A 25,755-nucleotide genomic window follows, 5' to 3' on the forward strand; every position below is an offset into this window, starting at 1 on the left:
ATGCTGATGGGCTCCTGTCTCATGCGGCTGTAGAATGACCACCATTGAGACGGTTGAGTGCGCGGATTGCGCCAAGACTTTTGTCAAAGTGACGCCCTTGCGCTTGATTGGCTATACGCGCGAAAGTCGCTTTGGCAAAAAGCTAACGTAGAAAGAAACGCGCACTGAGACACTCATCGAAGCGCTTCTTGGCCGCGTTTCCGTAACTTATACGTTCGCGCCGTCAGCTCGTGGGCACGGGGCAATGTTTTCTTGACGCCCTCTTCCCGTCTCTAGTACACAAACCGGCGGATGACCGCGCACGCGGCGAAAGGACCGCATCGGACTTTCATGAAGACTAGCGCCGCTAACGAGGAAACGCGGCGTTCACAGCAACGGCGCGTGGCCATGGAGTGGACACACGGCCGCGCTATACTCTCTCCTGAAGAGGCCAGCATCGCGCCGCCCCATAAGGCGCACTAAGGAAGTTCTTAGCGCAATTCAAAGTCAAGGCTGCCGCATCGAACCGATCGTTTGGCCAAAAGGAAAGGAAAACGCCGTCTGTCCTGACGCAATTAGGCTTGCATAAACAACAAAAGCGAGCCGTCATTGTTTCCCACCGCAGCAGATGAGCCCAGCGAGGGCGCCGGACCCGCAAGCAGGACAGTCGGCGCCAACACGCGGACCGAAGCGGCTGGCGCGTCTCGCTGACACCCACGACAGACCAGCGCCGGCTTTTCATCAAGCTTTCGCCCCCTCGCTTCATCTTCGAGCTCTGATCACTGGCCGTGAAGCTTGCAGTTGGGGCACCTAAGTGGCATCTAACGAAGGTCTCCTTTGCGCCTGTCGTTCAAACGGGCGTCGGTGGCATCCTGCACGCACACGTGAATCAGATGAAAAATCGCACAGACGTAGTGGCCGCAGGTGAAGATCCGCATTCCCTCGTCATCATTTCCTGACAGCGACTACCTCCCAGGGACTGCCCGCACAGCCAAAATTCGTGTCAGAGAACTTTCTGCTTGAAGTGACGCATACTGGGCTGTGGGCTGACTGTGGTCTCTTCACACTAGCCTTTGTGTGTGTGTAGGTCCACTGCACTCGTGCTTTCGTCCTTCTAGGGACCGCTCGGAAATTCAGTGTGCGAGCAGCATCAGTTGGTCACAGCTGGAGCCATGGCAACCATCCGTAATCGGGGAACAGTGCAGAAAACCGTTTCAACAGAAGAGGTCACGGCGTGTTTCCCAAAGGCGACCATAACCCGGAGCTTGTCAAAGTCTGCGTCTCCCTTCCAATTTCTCTGCAGGCAATTTCACAAGCCTCGGGAATCATTGCTCAGCCAACCTGGAGCGTTCATTCGCCTCAAAGGATTCACAAACTTCACTGTGGTGTTGCTGGTGAGTGATATTCAGTGGTTGTCTTTTACCGTTTCGTCTGAATTCTTTTCAAATAGGGGGGGGGGGGGGGGGGGCAAGCAGTTGAGCGGGCAAGGAAAGGGTGAGGGGGGGGGGGGGCTAGGCAGGCTTCACACTTACATAGAAAGTTCGGGGCGGGCCGCCTTGACTGCCAGACAGTGCAAACGCTGCAGAAATATCAGTTCACTCAGACTAAGTGCCTAATCTATCATAGTTATATATATATATATATATATATATATATATATATATAGTTTCTTGCTCTGTGTTCTCACACATTTTGCGTTTTCAAGCAGCGTTACTGTGGTCTACCGCACTTTTCTCAAGTTAATTCGTTAGCTGAACTTCAATACTAGTATATTAAAAAATACCATTTCTATGAAGTATGCTTCAAGTGAAACAGTTGAAGCATGCTTCAAGGGGAGCGTAGGGAGATTTCTTGCTGCCTGTCAGGATAGTACTCGGCCTGCATTGTCCTCGCATTTAGCATCTCCTTCATTAGGGCAACGGAAAATTAACACGCACATTTTATTTTCGTGGATGAAATTGTCACTTTTTCAACTTGTCACCCACTAACGCCTTCTATACCTTTCGTCTAAGCACAAAAATATCCACTGCATAGGCCTTTGAGCAAGCGTTAGTCGTCCTGAAAGATTAGTGTGAGACATCGTTCTGTCGAGAAGCGTTGCACTGTTCATGAATAGCGATTTGGGGCCAGTAATTTTGACGTAGAACACTGCCAAGGTACCCACAGTAGTTACCTGAACAAACAAATCACGGATATGCTGAACTCCCTCTCAGCCTAAAGTTGCGTCCACGAATCGTGAGGAACATTCTGCACATATCGACCTTCTAAATGAGCATCCCTGTGCAAGGCTGCGAGACCGGGAAGGAAGGAAATCGAGAAAGCTTTTTTTTTTCGCATAGACTCCAAGTCGTGAACACATTTGTGAGCATTTGTACACGGGCTCAGTCACTGGGGCTTCTGGTCTCGGCGCTACGGCAGACCGAGTATATTCTGGTCCTCAGCAAAGGTCAGTTAGGCTCACAGTGCAGTGATTTTCAACATGTTGAAGTCGTCCGCGGGCATCCTCTCAACCATTCCTGAAACCGCAGCCACTGTAGTGCGAAATGTGGCGTTCGATCGTGAAAAAAAAAAAAAAAAAGACAGCAGACTTATGCGACATTGCACAATTACAACACAATTTCTAGCGAAGATTTTTTTCAAGCAGTTAAATGAAGAATTTCATTTGCCTGAAATTAAACCATATACTTTAAAACGTTCCCCGCATATGACCAGCCTGTTTGAAACCTTCCCTGTATTTAACGCTTTTGAGCACTTGTCAAGGGATTCTTTGCAAAAATAATAAGTCAGCCACACACATTTTACTTCGCGAAAGCGTTGGCCATGATGTTCTTCACATTCTCGCTAAATTTTATTGCGGTGGCATTCATAGTTCTCCCAGGGCAGCGGATTAATTTCTGCGTTGTTCGTAAAACACACTTATAACGCTCCAGATCGCTTGCATACGTAATGGAGTGATAAGGCCGTAATTACTACATTTAGAACTGCGCCTACACTTTGCCCGTAACCTAGCCTTAATTAGAAAGAAATATAAACAAAGGGCATCGCTTAGTTCACCGAGGACACCAGGGAAATCTAGAACAAACCTCGTATAACGCATGAAAACACTGAAAAAAAAAACGAGGATTCAATGATTAGCTGTAATGCCCATAATTAAGCCAGAAACGTTAACATTTCAGTACACATTACACTTACCCCCCCCCCCCCCTCGTATTGCCATCATACTATGTAAACCTGGTGTAACGTGAAGTTCTTTCGGGACATTGGAAAACATAGCTGATAACGACTCTATGACACTTTAGAACACTCTCTTTAAATTTTTTTTGCAAAGGCTGCATTTGATCCACACGCATTTAACTTCTTCGACTGATTTGCCATAGTTGTCCCTGCATTTTTGACGAGTTTAATCTTGGCATTTGTAGTTATGCCAGGACAGCGGGCTAAATTTTGCGCCGCTCGTAAAACGCACTCGTTAAGCTCCGAAGCACTTGCATACGTAATTTATTGCAAACGCCGCAATTGATCCACACACTTTCAGGTTTATTGCGCATTTCCCGATAACGTGCCCCTTATTTTCAAGGTGCCTATTTTAGTTCACCGAGGACACCAGGGAAATCAACTGTGAACCTCGTATAACGCATGAAAAAAAAAAAAAAAAGGGGGGGGGGGGGAAAGCAAACGATGGTTGAGTAATTATTTGCAACGTTTCTACTTAGGCCAGAAAAGTTGATGTTTCACAACAAATTAAATTTAGGCATCCCCCCCCCCCCTCCTCACTCCCCATTTCCCCGGATTTTAACTCGATATGATGTACAGTTGTTTTAGGTCTCTGGGAAACATTGCGGATAATGGCAGTATGACAGACACCATGGAACGCCTAAAGCTGTAATTAACCTACACGGATTAAACATTCATCATACGTCACCGACAACTTGATTCCTACTCAACAAAATATAAACAACGTGACTCACACAGTTAAATGAGGATGCCGGGAAAACCAACTACACGCCACGTATAACTCATGAAAGTTGCAAGAAAACGTGTACTTAGTAATTATTCGCAAATCACCATAGCAAACCTAGACGTTTCAAACTTTCGCTACAGGGTTATACATAGCATGTCCCCCATCTTCTCTGAATATGAAAGTGCTGCCATTGTTCGCACATCCAGAGCAGCGGAAAAACTTTGTAGGCGTTTCATATACCGCCTTAAAAGAGGCCGAAAACTAAGGTTTAGCAATTTTGATTTAGCCCCCTAATTGACCGACACACTTCCAATTGTACCAGTATACCACCACGAACAGTTTCAAAAGTTTCTCCATATATACACTTCGTCAATAATTTAGTTTTTTTTTTTTTTACAGAGAACTGAGGACAAGCAGAAAACGTTTTTCAGGGCTTCTAATTCTATTGACAGCGTCGCTGTAAAGAAGAAAACGAGAGCGCTCTTCTCGCTAGGCGGCTCACGTCGTAAATCTTAACAATGCTTTGAACAACGTATGGTTCCGTTTGTGGGCTGGAGTCGCAGCTACAATCATATAGCCAGTATGTTCTTCTGTACGTACAACTTAAGCGTTGTCTGAGGTGCTACGACATAAAGTATAGCCGTTGGAGCTTCCTTACTGCCAGTGTAAGAACGCGTTTATACACCAGAACCATTGTGATTGTGAGCCTGCAATGTCAATTTTCTCTGCGTTCAGACCTGCCCACGTGCCAGCGTTGCGACCTGCTGACGAGCAAAGCAATCGTACGAAGTGCCTACACAATTGCCGGTGCCTTAGCATATCTGTTTTGTGCGGATATTAATGCTTAATATTATCGTGAAGGCAGCAAGGAAATGAAGGACGCCCAGTTTTTTTTTTTTTGCTCTTCTGCGTTTCTGCAGAGGTGTTTCAAACCAAAAGAGATACAACTGAGAACGAATGGAATCAATAGAAAAAGCCCTAGTGAAGCTAAAGCGTCCTATTTCGGGCAAAGGGCAGACACGTCTTGGTTGCGACAGCAGACGGTTGTATGTATATCTATAGACATTTATGTCCTCTGCAGTGGACATAAAATAGGCTGCTGCTGCTGATGATGATATATACACACACACTGGGCGTCCTCCATTTCCTTGCTGCCCTTCACGATAATCTTAAGCAGTACTATCCGCACAAAACAGATATGCTATGGCACCGGCAAAGGTATATATATATATATATATATATATATATATATATATATATATATATATATAGGCGTGCATCAACGTCTATGTGCGCATTTCGGACCAACGTCGCAGTCAGATGCTATTTACACACAGGCGGGGCGCTTAATATTCGTTTATTATGAGAATCACTTTGTCGTCGGTGATAGGCTTGTTATATATATATATATATATATATATATATATAATATATAGCATGACCATGTAGGTTATACAAATTCACATTTTGGAACACTCTTCAGGTGGAGGCACTTTACCCTTCCCGAAAGACGTACAAAATTTCCCATTCCACCCCCCCCCCCCCCCATATTTCACGCTTGCGACATCCTGATTAGAAAAAAAACACACATAAAAACATCAATATATTAATTATGATGACGAACCTTTAATGGGGAAATGATGGCTCGAATGCTTATGCAAGTGATAGGGGTGTTTGAATAGGTGAGTAAACAACAACCATAGAATAAATACATTTGGCATAATAGATAAGTATCGTGTTGGCCGGATCTTCTTGATTTCCTTTTACAATAATCGGTGAAAATACGTCCGTGCGGTGTACAGTGGATGCCGTTATTTGTATAAGCGTGCAGTAAGCAGGAGCTCTTTATCGGTTGCAGTCTGGAAGATGTCCTCAATCGCGTCGTGACCGGCTCTCCTCCTCCCCCTAGGTATAAGGCCGAAATTTTCATTCCCGGTTCAACCAGTGAGGCAGTTTTTTCTAGACTTTCATTCATTTCCTGTAGCCCACTGACGGATAACATTTGCGTAAGACGTCCGTAAACTTTGTCAAAGAAGAGTCTAACTGCACATCTCGACAGTGAAAGCTAGCCAGCAATATTTGCAATGATCGGGAAGCAGTGCGAGTTGCATGCTCGTAACTGGACTTTTTTAGGATTCGCATAACCTTTTCGATGGCAGAAGGCCTGCGCTTTTCAAGCCGTGACGTCGCGTGCAAAGGAATGGAGACCATGCGTGTCATTGGAGGACGAGGCCCTTTTTCCGAATGCATGGCTTTGAATGTTCAGAAATATTTACTTTGATTCGACAGTTGACACAATTCGACAGAATGAAAGGGAAAAAAAAAAAACGATAAAGAAAGGATGTAGTGGCAACGTACTTGTAGATGGCCATCGTTGGATGGATGGATGGATGCTATGAGCGTCCCCTTTGAAACGAGGTGGTGGGTTGCGCAACCAAGCTCTTCTTATTGTATTGCTAATGTCCTATCTATATTTTTGAGGAAACACACAGATCCAAAAAATTCGCAGCATCACACTTTTTAACCGTTACTGGGAAGTCTGTTTTTGTACACCCCCGTTGTTTGTGGTCTCCCTACTTTTCTACCACCGCACTTCCAATCGCCTCTTACTAATCTCTATTGCGGACATGTTTAGTTTCCCCTTGCTATCTCTGAACCCAAGGGCTTCAAGGAGGCCAGAGGAGCCTAAACTGGCGGCTGGGTTCCAATAAAACATGTTCCATCGTTTCCCTAGCTTTCGTAAGTCGTTCGTAAGTCCTGCTTGCCATTGGCCAGCCGCCTTCGCTAATGATATGTCCAGCACCAGGATTGGCTGACACCTGCTTCTACGAACATTTTTAGCGTAAGAACGTTTTTGTGAATCCGGCCCCTGATTTTTTAATTGCGAAGCATTTCTTGGCGAACATTTGCTACTTTGACAGTATCGATCTATCTATCTAGCCGCCTATGACTTTGTGCTCTCATGGTCGTTTTGTTAACTTGGTATGTACCAAAATTGGCATACTATGACAAGAGTATATTACAAACATAAATTATATGTCATGACATGAATGTCATGACATGCGTGCCATGTAGGTCATGAAACAGCCGCGTACGTCTTGGTGCTGTCGTGGTCGTTTTGTTAACTTGGTAGCTACCAAAATTAGTATAGTATGACAGGAGTGTATGACGAACATAAGTGATAGGTCATGAAATAAATGTCATGACATGCGCGTCATGTAGGTCATGACAATGACCCGGCGAAGAAGATTAACACTCAAAACCACTGTAATGGGTTCGGACGTGGGTACTAAGTGAAGGAAACACTACAGGACGCTGGTAGAAGTGATAGTCATGAGCATTACTCCGCAAAATTAGAATGACTCAGCTAAAAAACATCAACACTCAAAAACCACTGGAATGGGTTCGGACGTAGGCACTAAGTGAAGTAAACACTCAATGATGGGGGTAGAAATCATAGCCATGAGCATGACTCAGCAAAAATGACAATAACTCAGCTAAAAACGATTAGCACTCAAAAACCACTGGAATGGGTTTGGATGGGGTACTAGGTGAAGGAAAAGCTAAGGTTGTTGGTCGAAGTCATAGTCATGACCGTGACTGAACAAAAATGACAATGACTCAGCGAAAAAACGTTGACACTCAAAAACACTGAAATGGGTTCGGACGTGGGTACCAAGTGAAGGAATCACTAACTGATGGTGGCAGAAGTCTTAGTCACGAGTATGACTAAGGCTTTCGCCATAAGGTCTCGTTGGTGTAGCTAAATGGACTCCTGAGGACTCATGACATGCATGTCATGTAGGTCATGAAAGAGCCGCCTACTTCTTGGTGCTCTCATGGTCGTTTCGTTAACTTGGTAGGCTCCCCCGACACTGCTTCGCATAACATCGATTCCCACAGGGCGTGGGATCTGCCGGCTTTTTTTTCGTAATAGCTAGAGTCTTCCCCGTTCCTAAAGGAATAGATGTCTGCCACCAATCGCTCTGGCACTGGCTACTCGGAGCTGCCGAGAAGAATGGATTTGTTTGCTTGTAATAAAAACTTTTGCGTGGCAGTGGAGCGTTATCGAGCCCTTTCGGCGCGTATGCGGTATCGTTCTGCCAACTGTTCTCCGATGAGGATCCGTTTTAGCGGCACTTTTAACCCTCCGTTTCCCGCCGCCGCCATTTTCGACCAGCCACCGCTTCGTATTCGCCGCCACCACCCTCCTTATCCGCTTATCTACTTTGACTGCGCTTTGACGGCCCCGCCGAAACCCTCTCTATCCACTTCTGCATGCTCCTCGTCTTTTATCAGCCATGCAATAAGAAAGAACTGTCAAGGTAGGCAACGCTATTCGTTTCGAAATCAAAGAAAAGTAACCTCCTATAAACCCGGTGAACGTTTGATTGGGCTGTTTAAACAACTATGCGGGTCACCGCCCGATGCTTGCGTCGGTGGTTACATAAGTTTGACGTCAGGAGATTAGAATAAAAGATTCGAATAGTTTTACGAGATAGGTCCCCAGGACCATTCATTTGGCAGTGAACAATTTTCTTCGCTTTGAAAGCACTTCCCTAAATATCCAAATTGCCACCCACGCGGTGTTTGAATAGAGCGCCGTCAGCCAAACTATAAGGAGCGTACCGCGTTATCCCTCACATCATGTCAATGGGGCGCTTCCGGAAGAGGGCGCCACCGTATGTTCTCGAGCCCAATCTTATTGCACTTACCCCATCGCGATTTCCAAGTTTAGACGCATATCACCTATAGAGAAAGCGCCGAAATAAAGCATGTCCACACCGGAAACCCGCTGCGCGAGTGGAGACTGCAGCACTTTTGACAACTACAAATGTATAGTTTCCAGACAACGCGAAAGGAAGTTTGCTGTTTCGATTCCGACAGTGGTCGGCGTCACTGTTCGCATCATCGCGGAAATTTAGAACTTCTGAGTCTCAGGATTCATAGTGGAGGTCCCGGTGCGGTGTGCGACATGCTGGAGCAGCAAAGTAAATCCGAAACGTCCGAAATTTCTGCCTATCGGCATTATAACTTATTCTGTGTAATATAGCAAGGTACGCCCTTTTTGGAGACGGCTATTCGATACTGACTGCTGATAAAACGAGACAACACCACCACCACCACCACCACCACCACCACCACCACCACCACCACCACCAACAACAACAACAACAACAACAACAACAACAACAACAACAATAATAATAATAATAATAATAATAATAATAATAATAATAATAATAATAATAATAATAATAATAATAATAATAATAATAATAATAATGAAATGAAAGTGAAAAGCATAAATGCAAAAAACGGTCGTGTACCGGGCATTGGGTGTGCGCTAAAGAAACCCAGGTGATCAAAATTAATCCGAAGCCCCTAAGGTTGTGTTTACAAAAAATTAAATTCTTGGGTTTTACATGCCAAAACCACGATCTGATTATGAGGCACGCGGGACTGGGGGACTTCGGAATAATTTTGACCACCTAGAGTTCTTTAACCTACTCCTAAATATAAGTGCACGAGATTTTTTTTTCTTTTTTTTCCTTTTTTTTTTTTGCATTTCGCCTCCACCGAAGAACGGCCGCCGCGGCCAAGATCAAACCGGCGATTTCAAGCTCAGCAGCGCAACGCCTTAGCCACTGGGCTAGCTCGGTGCATAGAATTTGCCTTTTGACGCAGTGAAAATTTTGTGGTTTCATGTGTTTCGCCCACAGTGTTTCGCCCACGGTTCTTTCGTGAGTTCCACGGACTTGTAGCACTGCCATCTCGTGTTATTTAATCTCATGTTAATTTGGATCTACGCTTCGTAGATCCAGTTCTCGTCGAAGTGTTGCACAGGCTCGCTTGCATTTTGCTTCACTGTCGGTAGGCGCGCACGCGTTTGCGATTAAATCTAAGAACGCGGTAACTGAGGCGGCTTTTCCAATTTCTCTGTTGTGCGAAAGGGTTAAGCCACTGTTTCTCTATATTTTTTTCAGAGAAAGTGTTTAATGAACGGCCGGCAAAGCATGTCGCAATTACTGCACAGGTTCTCATTAGTATAGTATACGCAGCCTAACGTGTCAGCATCACGTGCTCATGACTTATTTGTTTTGTGGTTTTGTTTCCATGCATACACTCTGCAGAAACCCAACCCTAAGTACGTCATGTCTCGTCTGTACGTAAACTTCACCCTGCCCCGCTAATACAATCAAGTTGGACGTTTGCGCTTGTGTTCGTCACTTGATGTGTTTTCGTCCTCGATTTGTGCGCAAAAACGCAACCACGAAGCTGGGATCACGGAGAAAACAGGCGGCAGTGGATTTGTAAAAACCATCAAGTTCTAAACCAGCTATGCGCGTAGCAGCTTCATTTTATGTTAAAGAATGATTTTAAATGGTTGCATTAATTTAAAGAATTATGCAGATACCACTCACCGTGGGAATCGATGTTATGCTAAGCATTTTGCGGGTAGCTGTCTATCCAGCATCGTTTGGGGTCCTTCGAAGGGTTACCAGATGGATCAACGTGTTCGTTTAAATCAATCAATTCTGTCTGTGACGACAGCAACAAGACGACGACGATAGTATGACGGCGACGTCATGACCACATTTTCTTTCTTTTTTTTTTTTTTTTTTTTTTTTTTACTGCGGCGAAGTACGTTGCAACCTGTTCCGTTACGACGTGGTTTGGGTTTGTGTCCTAGGCATGCACACTGTTGATACGCAACTGGCTTGCGGACGCAAGGCCATTGCGCACGTTAAACCTGCGCATCTTCGTAGCAGTATCTGCTATACGAGAAAAGGACTAAGGAATGTGGGCCTATTCCGAAGGCGGTACAGTCTATACACAGCGTCTCAAAGCACTAGCTACCATGAGGCAATAATGGGAGAAACAGGCATGCTCCCGTTCATGACGCACGGGAAAGGCAGTGGTAATCGCGTGGCCTAGTGAAAACTGTTGCGCGCGTAGGTGACCTGACGCAGGCGCCAGTCATCTCAACGCGCTATTTGGCGTTGGCAGGAGAGAAGTATGCGCGTAACCGTGGTGTAATGGTTATAGCATCGGGATCGAAGTGACTGGAGTGAGCCAAAGAATGCTTTACATTAAAAAGTATAGGAGACCCAACGCACTTGTTGGAATCGAAGTTAAGCGAATCTTTCCATGAGCGTTTCAGTTAAATCTCATGCAAAGATAAACATGATGCTTGCAATTTTACTTAACTTTCAAGCATGCGAAAGGAACTGTTCACCTTCTTCTCACAGCGCGGAAGTTCTGAGCCATTGGGCTTGGTTGTATAACGCGCATATAACTGTTCATCTTCTGCACAGCGTTTTGCAGTCTAGTGATTACGTGCCTGTCCGGCCAATCAGCAAGACACGGACGTTGCATTTGCGCCGCTTCTGTAAATTGTAAGCAAAGAAATCAATTACCCCATGGAAAGAGTGTAAAACATGCGAGATAAGCTTCGCGCGGCTTTTTTTTTTTCATTTTTTATTGATTTCATTTATTTTTTGCGGTTTCTGGTCCCCTGCAGCCCTTCATGGGCAAACACCTGTTCCTGTCCAGCGAAATAGGGGTGTCTGTATGTAATCCCGGTAACTTGTGCAGGGGCATACGTTTCACACTGCTCTATAATGAGAAAGAAGCTTCCGCACGCCACAAACGGTGGGCTCAAGAGTCCCTAAAGAAATCGTCTCTTAAACTGCGCCGTACTCCCGTGAAGCGATTTAGCGCACGTTGTACGGAAAACAAAAGAAGCGTACGCAAGCGTCGTCACATAACACGCGATCAAGTGTGCCGACATGAAATAGAATCGGAGAGGGGCGACGGGTAGAGCTTCTTCCTGCATGGAGTACCGATCATGCCTTTTGACCGACTGGTCTCTGGCGCCCACCTGACCGCCGTTCGTTATTCGCGAAGCAGTCTCAATTATCTACCGCTTCTTTTTCCTCAAACACCCCGTCGCCCTCCGTTTTCCTGCAGACTGCATTTTGTTGTGGGTTGAGAAACGCGTATGTTTTGATCGGATCCAGCGAGATTTTTCCTCATTCTTCGGCGACACTTGTTGTATGTCACCGGCGGAAGGAAACTGCAGCTCTTTGTGGCCATGGCTTCGACCGCCCACTTTGCGTGACCGTAATTGACCGACCTGATCACCAAGACTGAATCGGCTCAGCACAGAGACGTGCCATCAGGACAAGCGCTCCCGAAATCTTGGCTTTGACCGGCTTGCAAGCCCTAGATGCAGGATTCGTTCACACGTTCACAAGAGTCGTTTCTCAACGAAGAAAGGGTTGGCTTTCTTTGAACTGTAGTGCCGTACATTTGTGTCTTTCACTTGCCCGGGACATTGCGATGGGACACACCAGGAGTTTCAGGCGAGGCTTGGAGAATCTACGTGATAGTCTCCAATGAATGGACTGATGAAAAAAAGAAATAATTTAGCCTTTATATTAGCAATGATAGGCGACATCGCAATTACAAAATTGAAGCCAGGCGGTACGCAAATGATATTCATTGCTTGAATTTTAGCCGGTAAGTACAAGCGTGTCCCAACTGGTTGGCTTTCAGGTGCTCTTCTCTCGTCGTAATGGGAAGGCTGCGAGTAGTGCGCACTCCCGGCGACGATTGCATTCTCGTCTCTGTTCCTGCCGTCGCTCTTCGCAGCCGCGTTGCTCCTCGGGAGTCCGGACTGTACGCGGCCTCCCATTCTGTGTCAAATCTGTGTCGTGTGCTAAACAGCTTCGCTGGTCATACACCTTCACAGAGTGGAATGGTTCATGATTTTTTAACAGCGGAGCTGTTTAAGCCGGCCGTAACGGGTGCCGCGAGCCGCAAAACCTCACCGAGCTATGACGTCACTGCGTTGCCTAGCAACGCCATACCAGCTGTGCGATAGCTTCGCAAGACTCTGCGCCTAGACACTGCGCGCAACGCGTCTGCTCCGCTTGCCATAAATGTTCCGTGTAGCAGGCGTGAAGGCGGGATTGCTAGTGTGCGGGCCTTACTGAGGGTGACATGTACTACTTTATTCTTTGAGATTTGTCATATCGCTCTTTCTTTCCTCTTTCCTCCCCACCTTCCAATCTTCCATTTCTATGTTTCTGTCTCCTCCTTTCTGAAGGGTAGGCAGGCGTCGTGCCCCTTCCGGTGGCAGTTGCCAGCCTGCTCCTCACTTTACCCTTTCCTGTCAAATGTATATATGTTTTCAAATCAAATAGTAATAATAGTAATATAAATACAAAGACATACTAGAACACTCCAAACACAGAACAAAAACCAGCTGATTGAAATTCAAGTTCATCCGTATGCATATAAAACACCCACATAATTCAAGCTAGATGTTCTGAGTGGCACGTATCAGTGGAATGCTAATTTAAATGCGATTGATATAATATGACATAAATGAACGTCTGACTAGTTAATAAACAATTGAATTTGTGATGAAGCTTCAAACGTCAATGAAATAATAATGTGCAGCTGTGGTCCGCCTGTCTGTTAATAACTTCGTCTTTAATGCACCAGACAAATGCGAAAGGCCCAACAGGTTGGTGAATGATGCAGTTAACACTGGGACAAACAACAGGACGCAACGACAGTCACAGACGAGTTTTGAAGTTCAACTAGAATTTGATTCATCGATACATACAACGTATGCACTTGCATATTCAGGAAGCATAAAATTATTAAGACGACGGCATGATGATTCTATGATGATAAGCCGCTTTCTACACCTACGTGCTTTTGACGGTATGACCATCATAACGGCAATACCGTTAATGCCGTTCTTTTTTCTTTGACGAGATGTGGTTTTGGCCCGGGTTTAAATAATTTCTTCACATCCCCGTTTTCGTATGCGGTGACTTCTCAATAAAGGCGGAGATAACTGGTACTGGTACCCGGTGAATGGACATGAGATGCCAGCCCATTAGGCGGCTCTTCAGCCGTCCTGTTCAGCAAATGTGTCTGTACTCTCTTCTGTATCGAGATAATGCGTTCCGCAGCAGCTGTAGTCACTGGGAGCGTCGCCACTATATTGAGGAGTATGTGAATGAACTTCTGGGAACAGTTGTCTGTCACATTCAACTAGGGTGTCCATCGCATAGCGCGCCAGCTCTTATCCATGCATGGCTTGCCATTTTTTTCCTTCTCCCACTCCCCTTTTAGCAGGGACATATGGCGTTCCTCATATATTTGACGTAAAATTCAAAGGCTGGCTGCACAGACTTAGTGTTACCCTGCGGCTTGACTTGATAGGCCAAACTGCAAGCTCTGCAGTGTTGTCAGGTGGCTTGTAAGACGGCACCCCAGAGAGGTTCTCAGATTTTCGATATCGGGAATGAACGTGGCTCGCCTGTACTCTTATGCAGAAATAGAAGAATAATTGGCCCGATATCTCTGTTTACCGACCGGGCACCCGTGGCACTTCACAGTTCACTCCGAACTCAGTCGCTCTGCGAGGATTCAAAATGAATTTTCCCTGCTTGTCTCGAGGGCAAAATGAAATCGCAAAACCGACACTAAAGGCTCTTGCCCAAGTCAGAGCGAATACTTTAGCGATAATGTTGTTTATTTGCCCACCTCTGACAGTATGTTGGTGAAATCAGTTTCTTCGCATGCGAGCAAGTGCGTACCTGTCGGTGTTGCGCGCTGCGAAAGCGCTGCTTGTGTTTCTGAGATCCGCAGGCCTTAACGAAACTTTGTGAATGGCTTTATCGTGTATGCGTGTGGTGGGGTGAGAGTTTGTGCTGTTTATGTGTTTATCTGATCACTGTGTACACCATGATTATCAACCACCCGCTGCACTCGCATGCTAACATTTCTAGCTTATCATTAAAGCTTGCATCTCTCTCTCTTGCGGCGAAGAAATGGGTGCATCACTGCTTGTACTTGTTCTTCTCTTTCGTCTACGCAAATGGGCGAAAAGGTTCATCTCCAAAGGAGGGATGGGGGAGGGGGTGGGGGTGAGATCCCCCCCCCCCCGCCCTCTTCCCAATTACGTAACTGAGTTAAGGTTAAGAGAAAGAAGGAGAGTTGCACAGGACATGTGGTATAGTCTATTAAGCAGTTGTCTTCTAGAGTAGCAGAAAGGGTGCCGAGGAAAGAGAGAAAAGAACATGTTTAATGTAGCAAAAGCAATGTGGTCGGCCGGTGTAGTTTTGTATTTAGCCTCCTGCTCTACATAGTGGAGAGGAAAAATGGTAAGTAAATAGAGAGGGAGACAGAGATAGAGAGAGAGAGCAGATAGAGAAAGAGAGCGGATGCCAACGAATGGCACATGCCGACGCTGACAGCAAAGAATGACGTAGAGTGCTGAGATCAAGAAGTTTGCAAGCATAGGATAGAGCCGGCTGGCGCAAGACAGGGGTAGTTAGAGATCGCTGGGAGAGTATCGTCCTGCAGTAGGCATAAAATAGACTGAAGATGATAATGCTCAAGAGTGTGGTTCTCCATTAAGAACTTCAGGCCGATTACGAACTTAATAGAAGCAGCACGTCGTTTAAAGCATCTTAAGAGCTTATCAAAATTATTCCAGTGCAATGAAAGCTCATTCCTCGTTAGCCTGCGTGGTAGTCAGTGAAGCAGCAATGATGACGCTCCTAGACTGTAACATGACAGCGGCCCTTGTCCGCCGCATAGTCGCGTCGCCTGGCGCGAGACTGGTCGCCGAATGAGAGTTAATGGGGCTGCAAGAAGCAGTCTATCAAATAGGAACGCATTTTTTGTTATTTTTATGGCAGTGCCAGGACGCACTGACTGGTGCTCTGCACGGCCCGCCGAAGCACGAAGCACATTGCCATTGCCGCAAAACATTGCCATTTGCGCTGATGCGAACTGTATATAATATGGCATTCTGCAAAACGGTTCAAAGATGTCGCAAGGTGATGTCACGGGGCCTTCCGATACGTCACAGTGTTTTTGCAGCAGCAAGCTCAGGAGAAGCATATTGCTATCAGCAACAATTTGGATCTAACGGGTCGTGCCGAAGTATTCTCGAACGGGTCCTGTTGAACATGCCTCTTCAGTTATGCAAGCGCGGACCACCTTGTATAACTCACGAGGCATGATCCTTACCGCAAGGTGTGCTGCTCATCGTAATCTTAAAGAGAAGGAATGAAACCACCTCTTTACGTACAGTGCTCAGTTGTGTAGCAGGAACGCGTGAGCGCGTGGCCGTCGACAGCTGCAGCACCGTCTCGTGATAACCACCCGCGTAGCCGACGAAGGCACACGCATGCGCAGTGCCAGCCGGCCAGAGGTGAGGCGCGCACCCTGGTCTATAACACAAGTACGTGGATGTCGCGAGACGGTGCTGCAGATGTCGACGGTCAAGCGCTCGCGCGTTCTTGCTAACACATCTGAGCTCTGTACGACTGCATACTGCTGCAGGATTTGCCTTCGTAGCGTCTTGTCACCCCTATAGAATTCACAGGTGACTGTGAGTTCTATGGTTCCACGTGATTCGGAACATTGGAATTTACGTTGATAATGTAATTGGTGCGGCGAAAAACGAGCGCACGTTTCTGACTCTTCCATTTCTGATTAAATGTATTTAAAGGGCTTCATTTGAGAAACGATGTACGTTTGGAATTATATATACTCCCTCTCACCGACCCTGTGCATTGTAGCGAATACTAGGGCTAGCGTCAGCCAATCAGCAACGACAGCCGGTTGCGTGTTCCATAGAATGCGCTATTAGTGTGCGCTATTACTGACCCTTCTGTGAAGCTTCCATTCAGTCGGTCTAGCGCGGAGGGCGATCTAAGGCGACTTACAATGAAGGAAGCCTTCCTCGCTGCTCTGGTTGGCTGCCGCGACCCGTCGCTTTCACTACACTGCACGAAGTTGTTAAATTGAGCTAAGACTGAGATGAGCTAAGACTCTTAGCTGTTAGATGAGCTAAGAGGTTAAGACGCCGAGGGTTGGGCGCTGCTGGGATGTTAGGCCACTCTGATAAGGCGTCCCTGTGCCCTCCAATATGCGTAAGACTATCAATAGACCCTTTGCGAAATTTGGACAATCTAGAGAAAGTTTTAATCTAATATTGAAATTGAGATGATGATTTTGTTCACTTTAAGTGTGGGAAGAGGTTCTATCAAACGCAGTGTCCGGATTTGCATTACTTGCTGGCATTGCAGACTAACTTTACTGTATTGTGTGTTGAAGTTAATGTGATATTTGGCAATTTTCGTACATTATATGAGAACATGAATCCAAACGATTCTTCCACCACTCACTCGAATTGGTGTGTGTGTGTGTGTGTTAAAACCGCGCTATAGAAGACAAGTGATGAGTGAGGCACACAATGACACACGGCCTCACTCAAGCATTCGTCTTCTTGCGCAGACCACACAGTATGAATTACCAAGCCGCCAAAGACGGAGAAATTAACCTCCATACCTATATAAATCCGCACTGTTCATTCATTGATTCAAAGGAAATAATTGAGTTCAATATAGTGGATGCATAATGGGGACACTGATACTTTCGACATGTACGTGAATAGAGCCTGACCGAGAACTTCGCATCCCCGTTACCACTACCACTATATGATTAAACTTCCCCCGCACACAGCTAATCCGAGTCAGTTTATTCGTGTGAGTAATGAGGTAAATATTACAAGAGATGTATATACAGAAGGAAATCCCGTAGTAGGAAACTAAATTGCGACCTCCTGTGCAGGTCGACAAGAATTGTTTAAACATAACAGCAATGACAACATATAAAACTTGCCACTATAAAATTCTGAAATATGCGATGACATACAAATGATCAAAATACAACGTAAAGCTGTGAATAAATTATTTCAAATGAGAAGCTACGAAAGTACCACTTTCAAAAAAAGAAACATCAACAAATTAAAAGCAGGAAGAAAATGATAAAGATGCAACAATTTAAGAGATCGCACAATAATAGATACTACAATGGTGAATAAATTTAATTATTATGGTGTAGTTCAAACAAAACATATTGGTTCTGTTTGAAATCGGCGAGGTTTCTGCAATTATAGGGGAACGAATAGTGGGTTTTAGAGTGATAAGGCTGAAAAATGTATTGAGTGTGTGCCATAGTTGGTGCGAACGTTGGGTAAAATAAAGTTCATACTTTCTGCAAACCTTGTATTGTTAGTAATAAAGAGATATGTATTTGGGATGGTGGTTACTGGAACACTATCGTTTAATATCCTAAAAATAAAAAAGGCAAGGTTATATGTTTGACAAGATCGGTTACGCTCACAGTATTATTTTCTCGTAATAACTGAGCAGCTTAATTTCATGTGAAGAAAATGTTATTATACGAATAGCTAGATTTTGAATGGTTTGCAGTGACATTAGGTGAATGTTATAAGTGTTTTCTCATGATATGGTGCTGTAGTTAAATGAGAATGAACAAAATCATCATGAAGCGACATGAGAGTTAAAAAAAGAGAAGCGTAACGAGCTTTAATTAGAACGCGTATTCACTATGTCATGTCCTTTTTTGTGGTAAATATGTGAAATTTTAGGTGACGATCAAAATCCGCACCTAAATAGGTACAATGATCAATTGCTGTAATGGAGTGGCGGTTGAAGGAAATGGAGTGATTGTGTTCTGGGCGATCGCTGATGCAAAGTAAAGATGGCAAGCTTGGTCTTGTTATGATTAATTTGCAGCTTATTTTGTTCCCACCATGTAGAGCTTTTCACAAGGTCTTCGTTCAACTTGCCTGTTGGCGACGTGACAACTTGCTAGAGTTCAATATAGTTATGTCGTCAGCGTACAGAATGCATTTAGATGACGAAAGGCAACTATAGATATCAATTAGTAAAAAGAGTGGGCCTAATATCGAACCCTGCGGCACACCTGTATTTCTTGTCGCTTTTGAGTAGATTACAGAAATGCTTTATTTCTATATTCTAAGTAACTGCGGATCGGTAGTGGAGGATAGGCTATTCCAATGACTTCGAGTTGGCTAGGAAAATGCAACCTTTGCGTGTACATGTGACTAATCGTCCCCAATCTGACGCAACTTGGGCAGAAGATGCTCGATCTTTGCGAAACCCTAATGGGTATTCTGTGGAACCGCAGGGCGACCACTTCTGATGTGGCGTACGACGACTGCAGACGTCGGCGCTTAGCGCGAAACCCGCGTCATGGTTCGAACTGCGAGAGCCGCCCGCGTCGGGCGACTCTCAACGACGCGCGGCACACGTGCGTGGCGATCCAAGCTGCCGGTTGGAGAGACGCTTATACGCCGTCGGTTCCCGTAAAACCGTGCAGCGCGGTTGAAGCTGTAGCGAGCGTCGGCGAATCGGGCGTCGAGATCTCAAAGCTATCCGCGCGAACATAGGAACGCTTATTGATTGTATGCCGGCTATAGCTTCTTTTATTGTCGTGATTGGCCACCTTGTGGGCTACGTCCGATGAGATTCAGTTTCTATACACTTGCGAACGGGGCAAGAACGGCCGCCACAATTCCATAATCTAACTCTATCCTTCTGCATGGCCCAAGTGACAACTCAACTATAGGCTGCACCAGTAACGGGCAGTCAGGGGCGGTGGGTGTTAAAATATTTCAATAGAATGGGAGGGAAATGAATTGTCACGCCATAGTATATAGGGTGTCCCAGCTAACCTTATGTTGAAGGAAAAAATATACATACGTGGTGCAAGATATACGATTATAGGAACTAGGGTGTTTGGTCGTCAGACCTTTGACGAAGGAGCCACCGTAGGTCTTATAACCGTATCTTGCACGGTATTTCTTTATCATTTTTTTTTCTTTAAATAGCTTGGCTAACGTCAGCTAGGACACAAGGTATATATACGGTCCCGGACTAGTGATTTCAACAAGTGAGAATGTCAAACGCTATCTACTACTCTCAATTCCATTTCACTCTTATCATCCACGGCTCCCGTGAGGCCCGTGTTGGTGATAACATAATATAAGCAGGCTGTCACTTAAGTCATTATAAATGTGCCCTTGGAAATAGAATATATTCGTGCGGCGTTATTCTGGCCAGGATTTGTTGATGCCTGCAGAAGGATTTGCCAGACTGCACAGATTTAGTGAAGGGAGTGTCGAAGGGTTTTCCCATCTCGCATGCGTCGAACTCTGCGGACACGCGTTCAGCCGAATGTCCTTGTTTCCCGCTTGCATTTCTTTCCTCGTAGCGGAGTCATGAAATATCCGTCACTTTCGATGAAACTTTCCTCCATGCTTTCTCTGTTTTCCCACCCCCGCACTATGCTATAGTTCATTCCAACAAGCGACCGTCAGTCATTCAAGTGTTGTACTCGCACCACTCGAGCTTTTCTTCCTTTTCTCCGTGAAACCGTTTTTCTCCCCATTAGTACACGACTAACGGATACCCGCGGCCATGAGGAACTTGCGCGATATTCACTCGGCATGGCAAGCAATAGGTACATGCTTTTTTAGCTCGAAGGTTATCACTCGAAAAAAAAAAAAAAAAAAACTGTGACCGTCATCCCTCCTCGCGCTCTTGGTCACACTGTGTGGCTAGCGTCCCCGAAGCGACAAATCTTTCCGACGTGCGCTGTATCTTGCAAAAATTTGAGGTTTTGGCAGTTGGGACTCGTCGTTCTCCAACGCCGCGCAGACAGCGCTCTCTCAAATAGGCCAGTGAAGCCAAGCATCGAGTTTACGTTCGCGCTGCTCTTGTGTCAGCATTCTTTTGCGCACTTATTTTACTGTCATTGGGCAGATAGAGCGATTACGTGGCTACATCGCGGTGTGAATGTGTATATGAAAAAAAAAAAACCTCGATGGCAGTGAGTGGCTGTTATTATTATTATTATTATTATTATTATTATTATTATTATTATTATTATTATTATTATTATTATTATTATTATTATTATTATGTCATCAGTCATTAGAGCTTTAATCAGTCCTAAGAGGAGGCTTCATCTAGGGGCAACTTCAATTTTCCCATTCAAATACACGTAAAACGCTGAAATCCTTTTGTGAGACAACCGCTCGACCGATTTGAATAAAATTTGTTGCATTTGAGAGAAAAAGGTAAATTTAATGACTTTAGGAGCACAATTTTTACTTTGAGCGCGGAATATTTTAACAATCCTGGAAATTGGTTAGTTACGAAAAAAATTGGAGCACAAAGTTTACAAATACGTAACTGTGCACCGAAAACAGATATTGCAGTTCTGTACACTGCATACGTTAGAGCATTGGAAGCGGACACATTTAATACGTCAATTTAGAGCTTATACGTGAAGTTGTTACAGTGTTTACAAGGGTTTTGCAAAATCCCAACTCACAATTAAGTAGTATGTTTCAGAGAGGTGTATAATACATGAATTTTGTCCTCTTTAGATGTATTATTAAGTGCAGTTTGCAGAATTTTGACACCTTTTTTGAATTAATGAGTTACTGAGTAGTGAACTTGATAGTTGAGTTTCTTGAAGTTTTGAAACTTTCAAGAATTTTTTCTAAAAAAATGGACATCGTAAGTAAAGTATCTGCTTGATACACTCACTATATTGTAATTTCTTTTCCTGTTAAATGCGACAAACTTGATAAAAATTGGTGCAGCGGTTGCCGAGAAAAACTATTTATACATTCCCATGTATAGGAGCCTCCGAGCTAATGAAAGCTTCCTCTTTATTCGCGCCAACAGCACAGCGTGGAGAATACCGTTCTTTGTGAAATATTTTCATAAGGACGGTTAGCAGTAGCGAATCGTTGTAAATATAAAAAAAATATGGCTGCGGAGTTTGAAGCCCTTACCAACGCAATTAGCCTGTGGTTTCTTCGCGCACGTCTGTTTGTACGTGGATGCGTGCTTACATTTTCTTCGTGTCAGTCGTGCTGTAGCTTTGCCAAGTGGTTACAAGCTCACCCATGTAGGTGCTTATATAAGATTTCTCTACATAAAATACCGGCGTCTTAATATGAATAGCTGTGCTGTGAACAGCGGTGGGGGGAGAAGAAATGTCGCTGGAGCCAGCATTTCGACAAGAGGACTTTATTATTCATAAAGATTTAATCAATTCATTGTCAGTTAAGCAACTGTTTTCCTTTGCCGCGTTTATGTACGCGCAACTCACTCTCACCTGCTCTATGAGGACTAGAAGGTCACGATTTGGAAAAAAAAAAAAAAAACTATAGTCACACTTTCGTCCTCACAGATACGACGACATCCTCCTCATCATCATAAAAAAAGCAGAGTCACGTATTATCACTTTTCAATACACTGCAACGGACAGGTATAAATGCTTCAAAGAGAGCGATCGAATTCATTCCATTTTTTACGATGTCCATTTTTTTAGAAAAAATTCTTGAAAGTTTCACAACTTAAAGAAACTCAACTATCAAGTTCACTACTCAGTAACTCATTAATTCAAAAAAGGTGTCAAAATTCTGCAAACTGCACTTAATAATACATCTAAAGAGGACAAAATTCATGTATTATACACGGCTCTGAAACATACTACTTAATTGTGAGTTGGGATTTTGCAAACTGAACATCTCTTCATACCACTCTGTTTATTTTCCCCATAATTTCATTGGTCGTTTTTCAAATGTCCCAACCGTATATTTTCTTAGTTCCGGTTTTCTAGGAAAGCTAGGCCCACCGGATTGAGAACACTAATAATTGATTGCACGTGCAGATCCTTTTCAAATTTTTGTCACCCTACTTCTTCGAAGATGTTGAGTTTAAGTGCGAAATTGACGGAAAGGTGACCACACAACACGAGTGCTGTGTGTCGTGTGGTCTCCTTCGAAGAACCGAGAGCAGTGCCGTCCCTCAGGTATACACTCGATAAGCGCCTCTCGCTGCTACAATGATTCCGTGTACTCAATTATTCCTTAGAGCGCACCGAAAATATTTCAGCGTACGGAAGCCCTCTCGACCCCCCCCCCCCCCCCCCCCCCTTTAATATGATGCCTCATTCGCCTGGAATATAGTACTCCCTGTCATGTTCTCGGCAGTGCTTCATTCGGCTCGATCTGTGTAATCTAAAACTGCTTAATGAAAAGTTTCCAATTCGCCGAAACCAGTACTACGGTATGCAATTATACAAGTGTCGAACGACAAGGACTCAATAGGGGGCATAGTAGGCATGTATTAGCTCTCTGCAGGCTCTCCGCAACATGTACAGTCGGTAGCATGCCCAGCTAGCAACCTTTCAACGTTCCGCGAGCGTAGAACATGCAGGCACTGCGTCGGTAACTGTACATTGACGAATCGAACCCCGACAGCAGCCGCGGCTGCGTAGGCGCAATGACAGAGATATCTCCTAATCGGCGGAACCTAGCCTCTATGTGAAGCTTCCGAAATTTCTCGAAAGCATTGGTAGACTCAGCTTTTATTGACGCTGATTGTGGAGATATTTCTTCATTGCTTGGGTTGCTGCATCAAATTTACCGGAACAATTAATTATGCATTCCTTTCGTTTTGATGGCTTTGTCAATGTCGTCAGGCAACAGGTCGTTGACTCGTCGCATGCTGTGGCGCAACGAAAGGATTCTTTCACCCCTTTTTTACTAGTGTATCTAGTAATCGAAAGAATGAAAGCAGACAAAGCAACTGGATTCCTGAGTTGAAAATGAATTTTGAACGGACTGCATACGTTATGAAGTAACACTTAAAACAATAAGTTGAAGAGATCATTGTCCGTGTAATTTAGTCCTACAAGACAGAACCCGAATGAGTGAAAAAATATATTTAAAAAAGTTCAATCAACTACTTAGAAGCAAGACGGAAGAGGAATAAATTCGTAGCAATCGCCGTCACCCATCAGGTGTAGTTGAGGATGCGTATTCTCAAGTAGAAGATTAAAATCTGTGCCTATGCATATAGGTACATTTAGTCAGAGTTTTCGGAATCAGACTGCCCAATTAGATGACAATATTTGAATAGAAACACTGGGCAACCTATGTTTTTTTTTAAGTTTTTTACGTCCATGTAGAGAAAAGCGCTCGAGGAATGGCGGATGCTGCGAAGCACATGATCATGCACGTCCGCACGTTTCCTTGAAATTGAAAACCATATGGAGATAGAGAGCTAGAGTTATTTCAAGCAACTTTTTGTTTGACTCGTGTTTACTGAATATTGTTCTTTTTTTGTGTGAATATAGTCTATTTGGCGGGGGCTACCGTGAAAAAAAGTAAACTTTGCATCCAGTAAAACGTTTGCATCCGGTACGGTTTCGTTGGTGAGGAGCGGGAAGATAGGCAAATAGTCATTGCTAACAGCGAAGCCATTTAGTCAGCAATTTGTGTGTGTGTGTGTGTGAAAACGTTTTATTTACAAAAGTCTTGAGGCTCGACTCTTTCAAACCGAGGCGGGCCGCACGCACCGATAGTTTTTCATTTTTTAAAATGTCAAGCTAACACAAATTTCAAAGCAATTCGAATTCCAGGAGTCACCTGTCGATACCATATTCACGCTGGTATCGCCTGGCAGCTTTTAATTACCTCCCTTGCAACATTCTCGCTTGTCAAAAAGAGCGGCTGTACACGCATTACAATGGCCGAGTCCCAGGACGAGGAGGGTACCGACAGTAGGCATACCGCCATCAGGAAATGCATGCGTGGCTCGCGGTTTCGCTTTCTTTCCGAAGGCAAAAAAAAAAAAAAAAATACTTTCCTCGTCTGATGCCTGTCCGAATGATAGCAGCCTTTCCGCAGGTACGTGGAATTTCTTCAGCGCGAGACCGTCTATGCCGCTCAGATAGATAATACAAGGAACTTGGAAATAGCGCTGAGGAAAGGACACGCAAAGTCGCATTGGGCGATGCACATCTCGGAGCTGGAGAAAATGGCCAGCCGTTACCGGACGCCGCCGAGCCACATGCCGTCCGTTTCTCTCAAGGACGTGGTGACGGGGTAGGATCTGCCGTCGCCTACAATCTCGTTAACGCACGGCCTTAACGCCCTCCACACGAGTTAAGGACATGTACAGTATTGTCAGATCATCACATGTGCGTTGCATCATACAGTCTCATACAGCGCCGGCCACAGAGGGTTGGTAGCTACGTGCATACAACAAAGAAGCGACGTAATTGCGAGTACAGAAGTTCCTGACATTATCCTTGCAGTGAAGGCTGGACCAGCAAGTGGTGATTGGTTAAGTGGTTATGTGGCGTAATGCCAATGATGCGGAAAGTTCAACTTATCCGATGACATATTTATTGTGTTGGCAATATAGCAATATTACTTTCACCCACGGAGACAGAAGTACCCTCGCCCGCCTGCTTCATCGATTTTCCTCTTTAGTGAAAACAATATACGCAAGAGTGATATGTTAAGATGCAGGCAATCATTGCGGAGCATTTATAACGTGAACGAAGTACGCTTCTTTATGAGGCGATGGGCGTCAGTGAGGGGAGTTATAGGGTACGCATGTAGGCGAAGCGGAAAATCATTTATAGTTGTCAGGAAAGCACCAGATTCAGGATTGTAAAACACCTGTATAATTACATCTGGGTTAATAGTCTAAGAATAATTTTGAAAGTCGTACGTTGCTTGGCAGGTTGTCAACTAATCCAATTAGGGTTAGATTGAAAAGCGTCGGGCTAAGCACTCCGCCTTGAGGCACTCCTCGGCTACTGTAATGCTCGAATGTCGGGCCATTTTCTGTGTGCACGTAGAATGATCTTCTCTGCAAGTAGCTGCACACCCACATATATATCTTACCACCAAGTCCTACTACTTCTAACGCGCTAAGGAAGGCTTCATGGGTGACATTATCGTAAGCCCCTTTAACGTCTAGAAACAGAGCAGCAGATAGTCGTTTACAGGCCTTCTGGTGTTCAACAAATGTTACCAAGTCAACAACTCGTAGAAGAGTCTGTTG

The 25,755-nt window shown here is 44.8% G+C and overlaps 1 protein-coding gene across 2 annotated transcripts in view; it reads left to right on the top strand.

The window, feature by feature from the left end:
* The first annotated feature begins 499 nt into the window (after positions 1–499).
* LOC119433330 (diacylglycerol O-acyltransferase 1-like) overlaps positions 500–25,755 on the top strand; it is an 89,621-nt gene continuing 64,365 nt past the window's right edge. The window contains exon 1 of one of the 2 annotated variants that reach the window (XM_049671528.1): positions 500–1,373. In XM_049671528.1, the coding sequence (XP_049527485.1) occupies positions 1,152–1,373 (222 nt within the window). In that variant the 5' untranslated portion in view covers positions 500–1,151. The remainder of the gene's footprint in view (positions 1,374–25,755) is intronic. The other variant, XM_037700498.2, reaches the window with a different exon arrangement.

Source organism: Dermacentor silvarum, chromosome 1 (genome assembly GCF_013339745.2).
Source record: "Dermacentor silvarum isolate Dsil-2018 chromosome 1, BIME_Dsil_1.4, whole genome shotgun sequence".
In the NCBI taxonomy this organism is placed as follows: Eukaryota; Metazoa; Arthropoda; class Arachnida; order Ixodida; family Ixodidae; genus Dermacentor; species Dermacentor silvarum.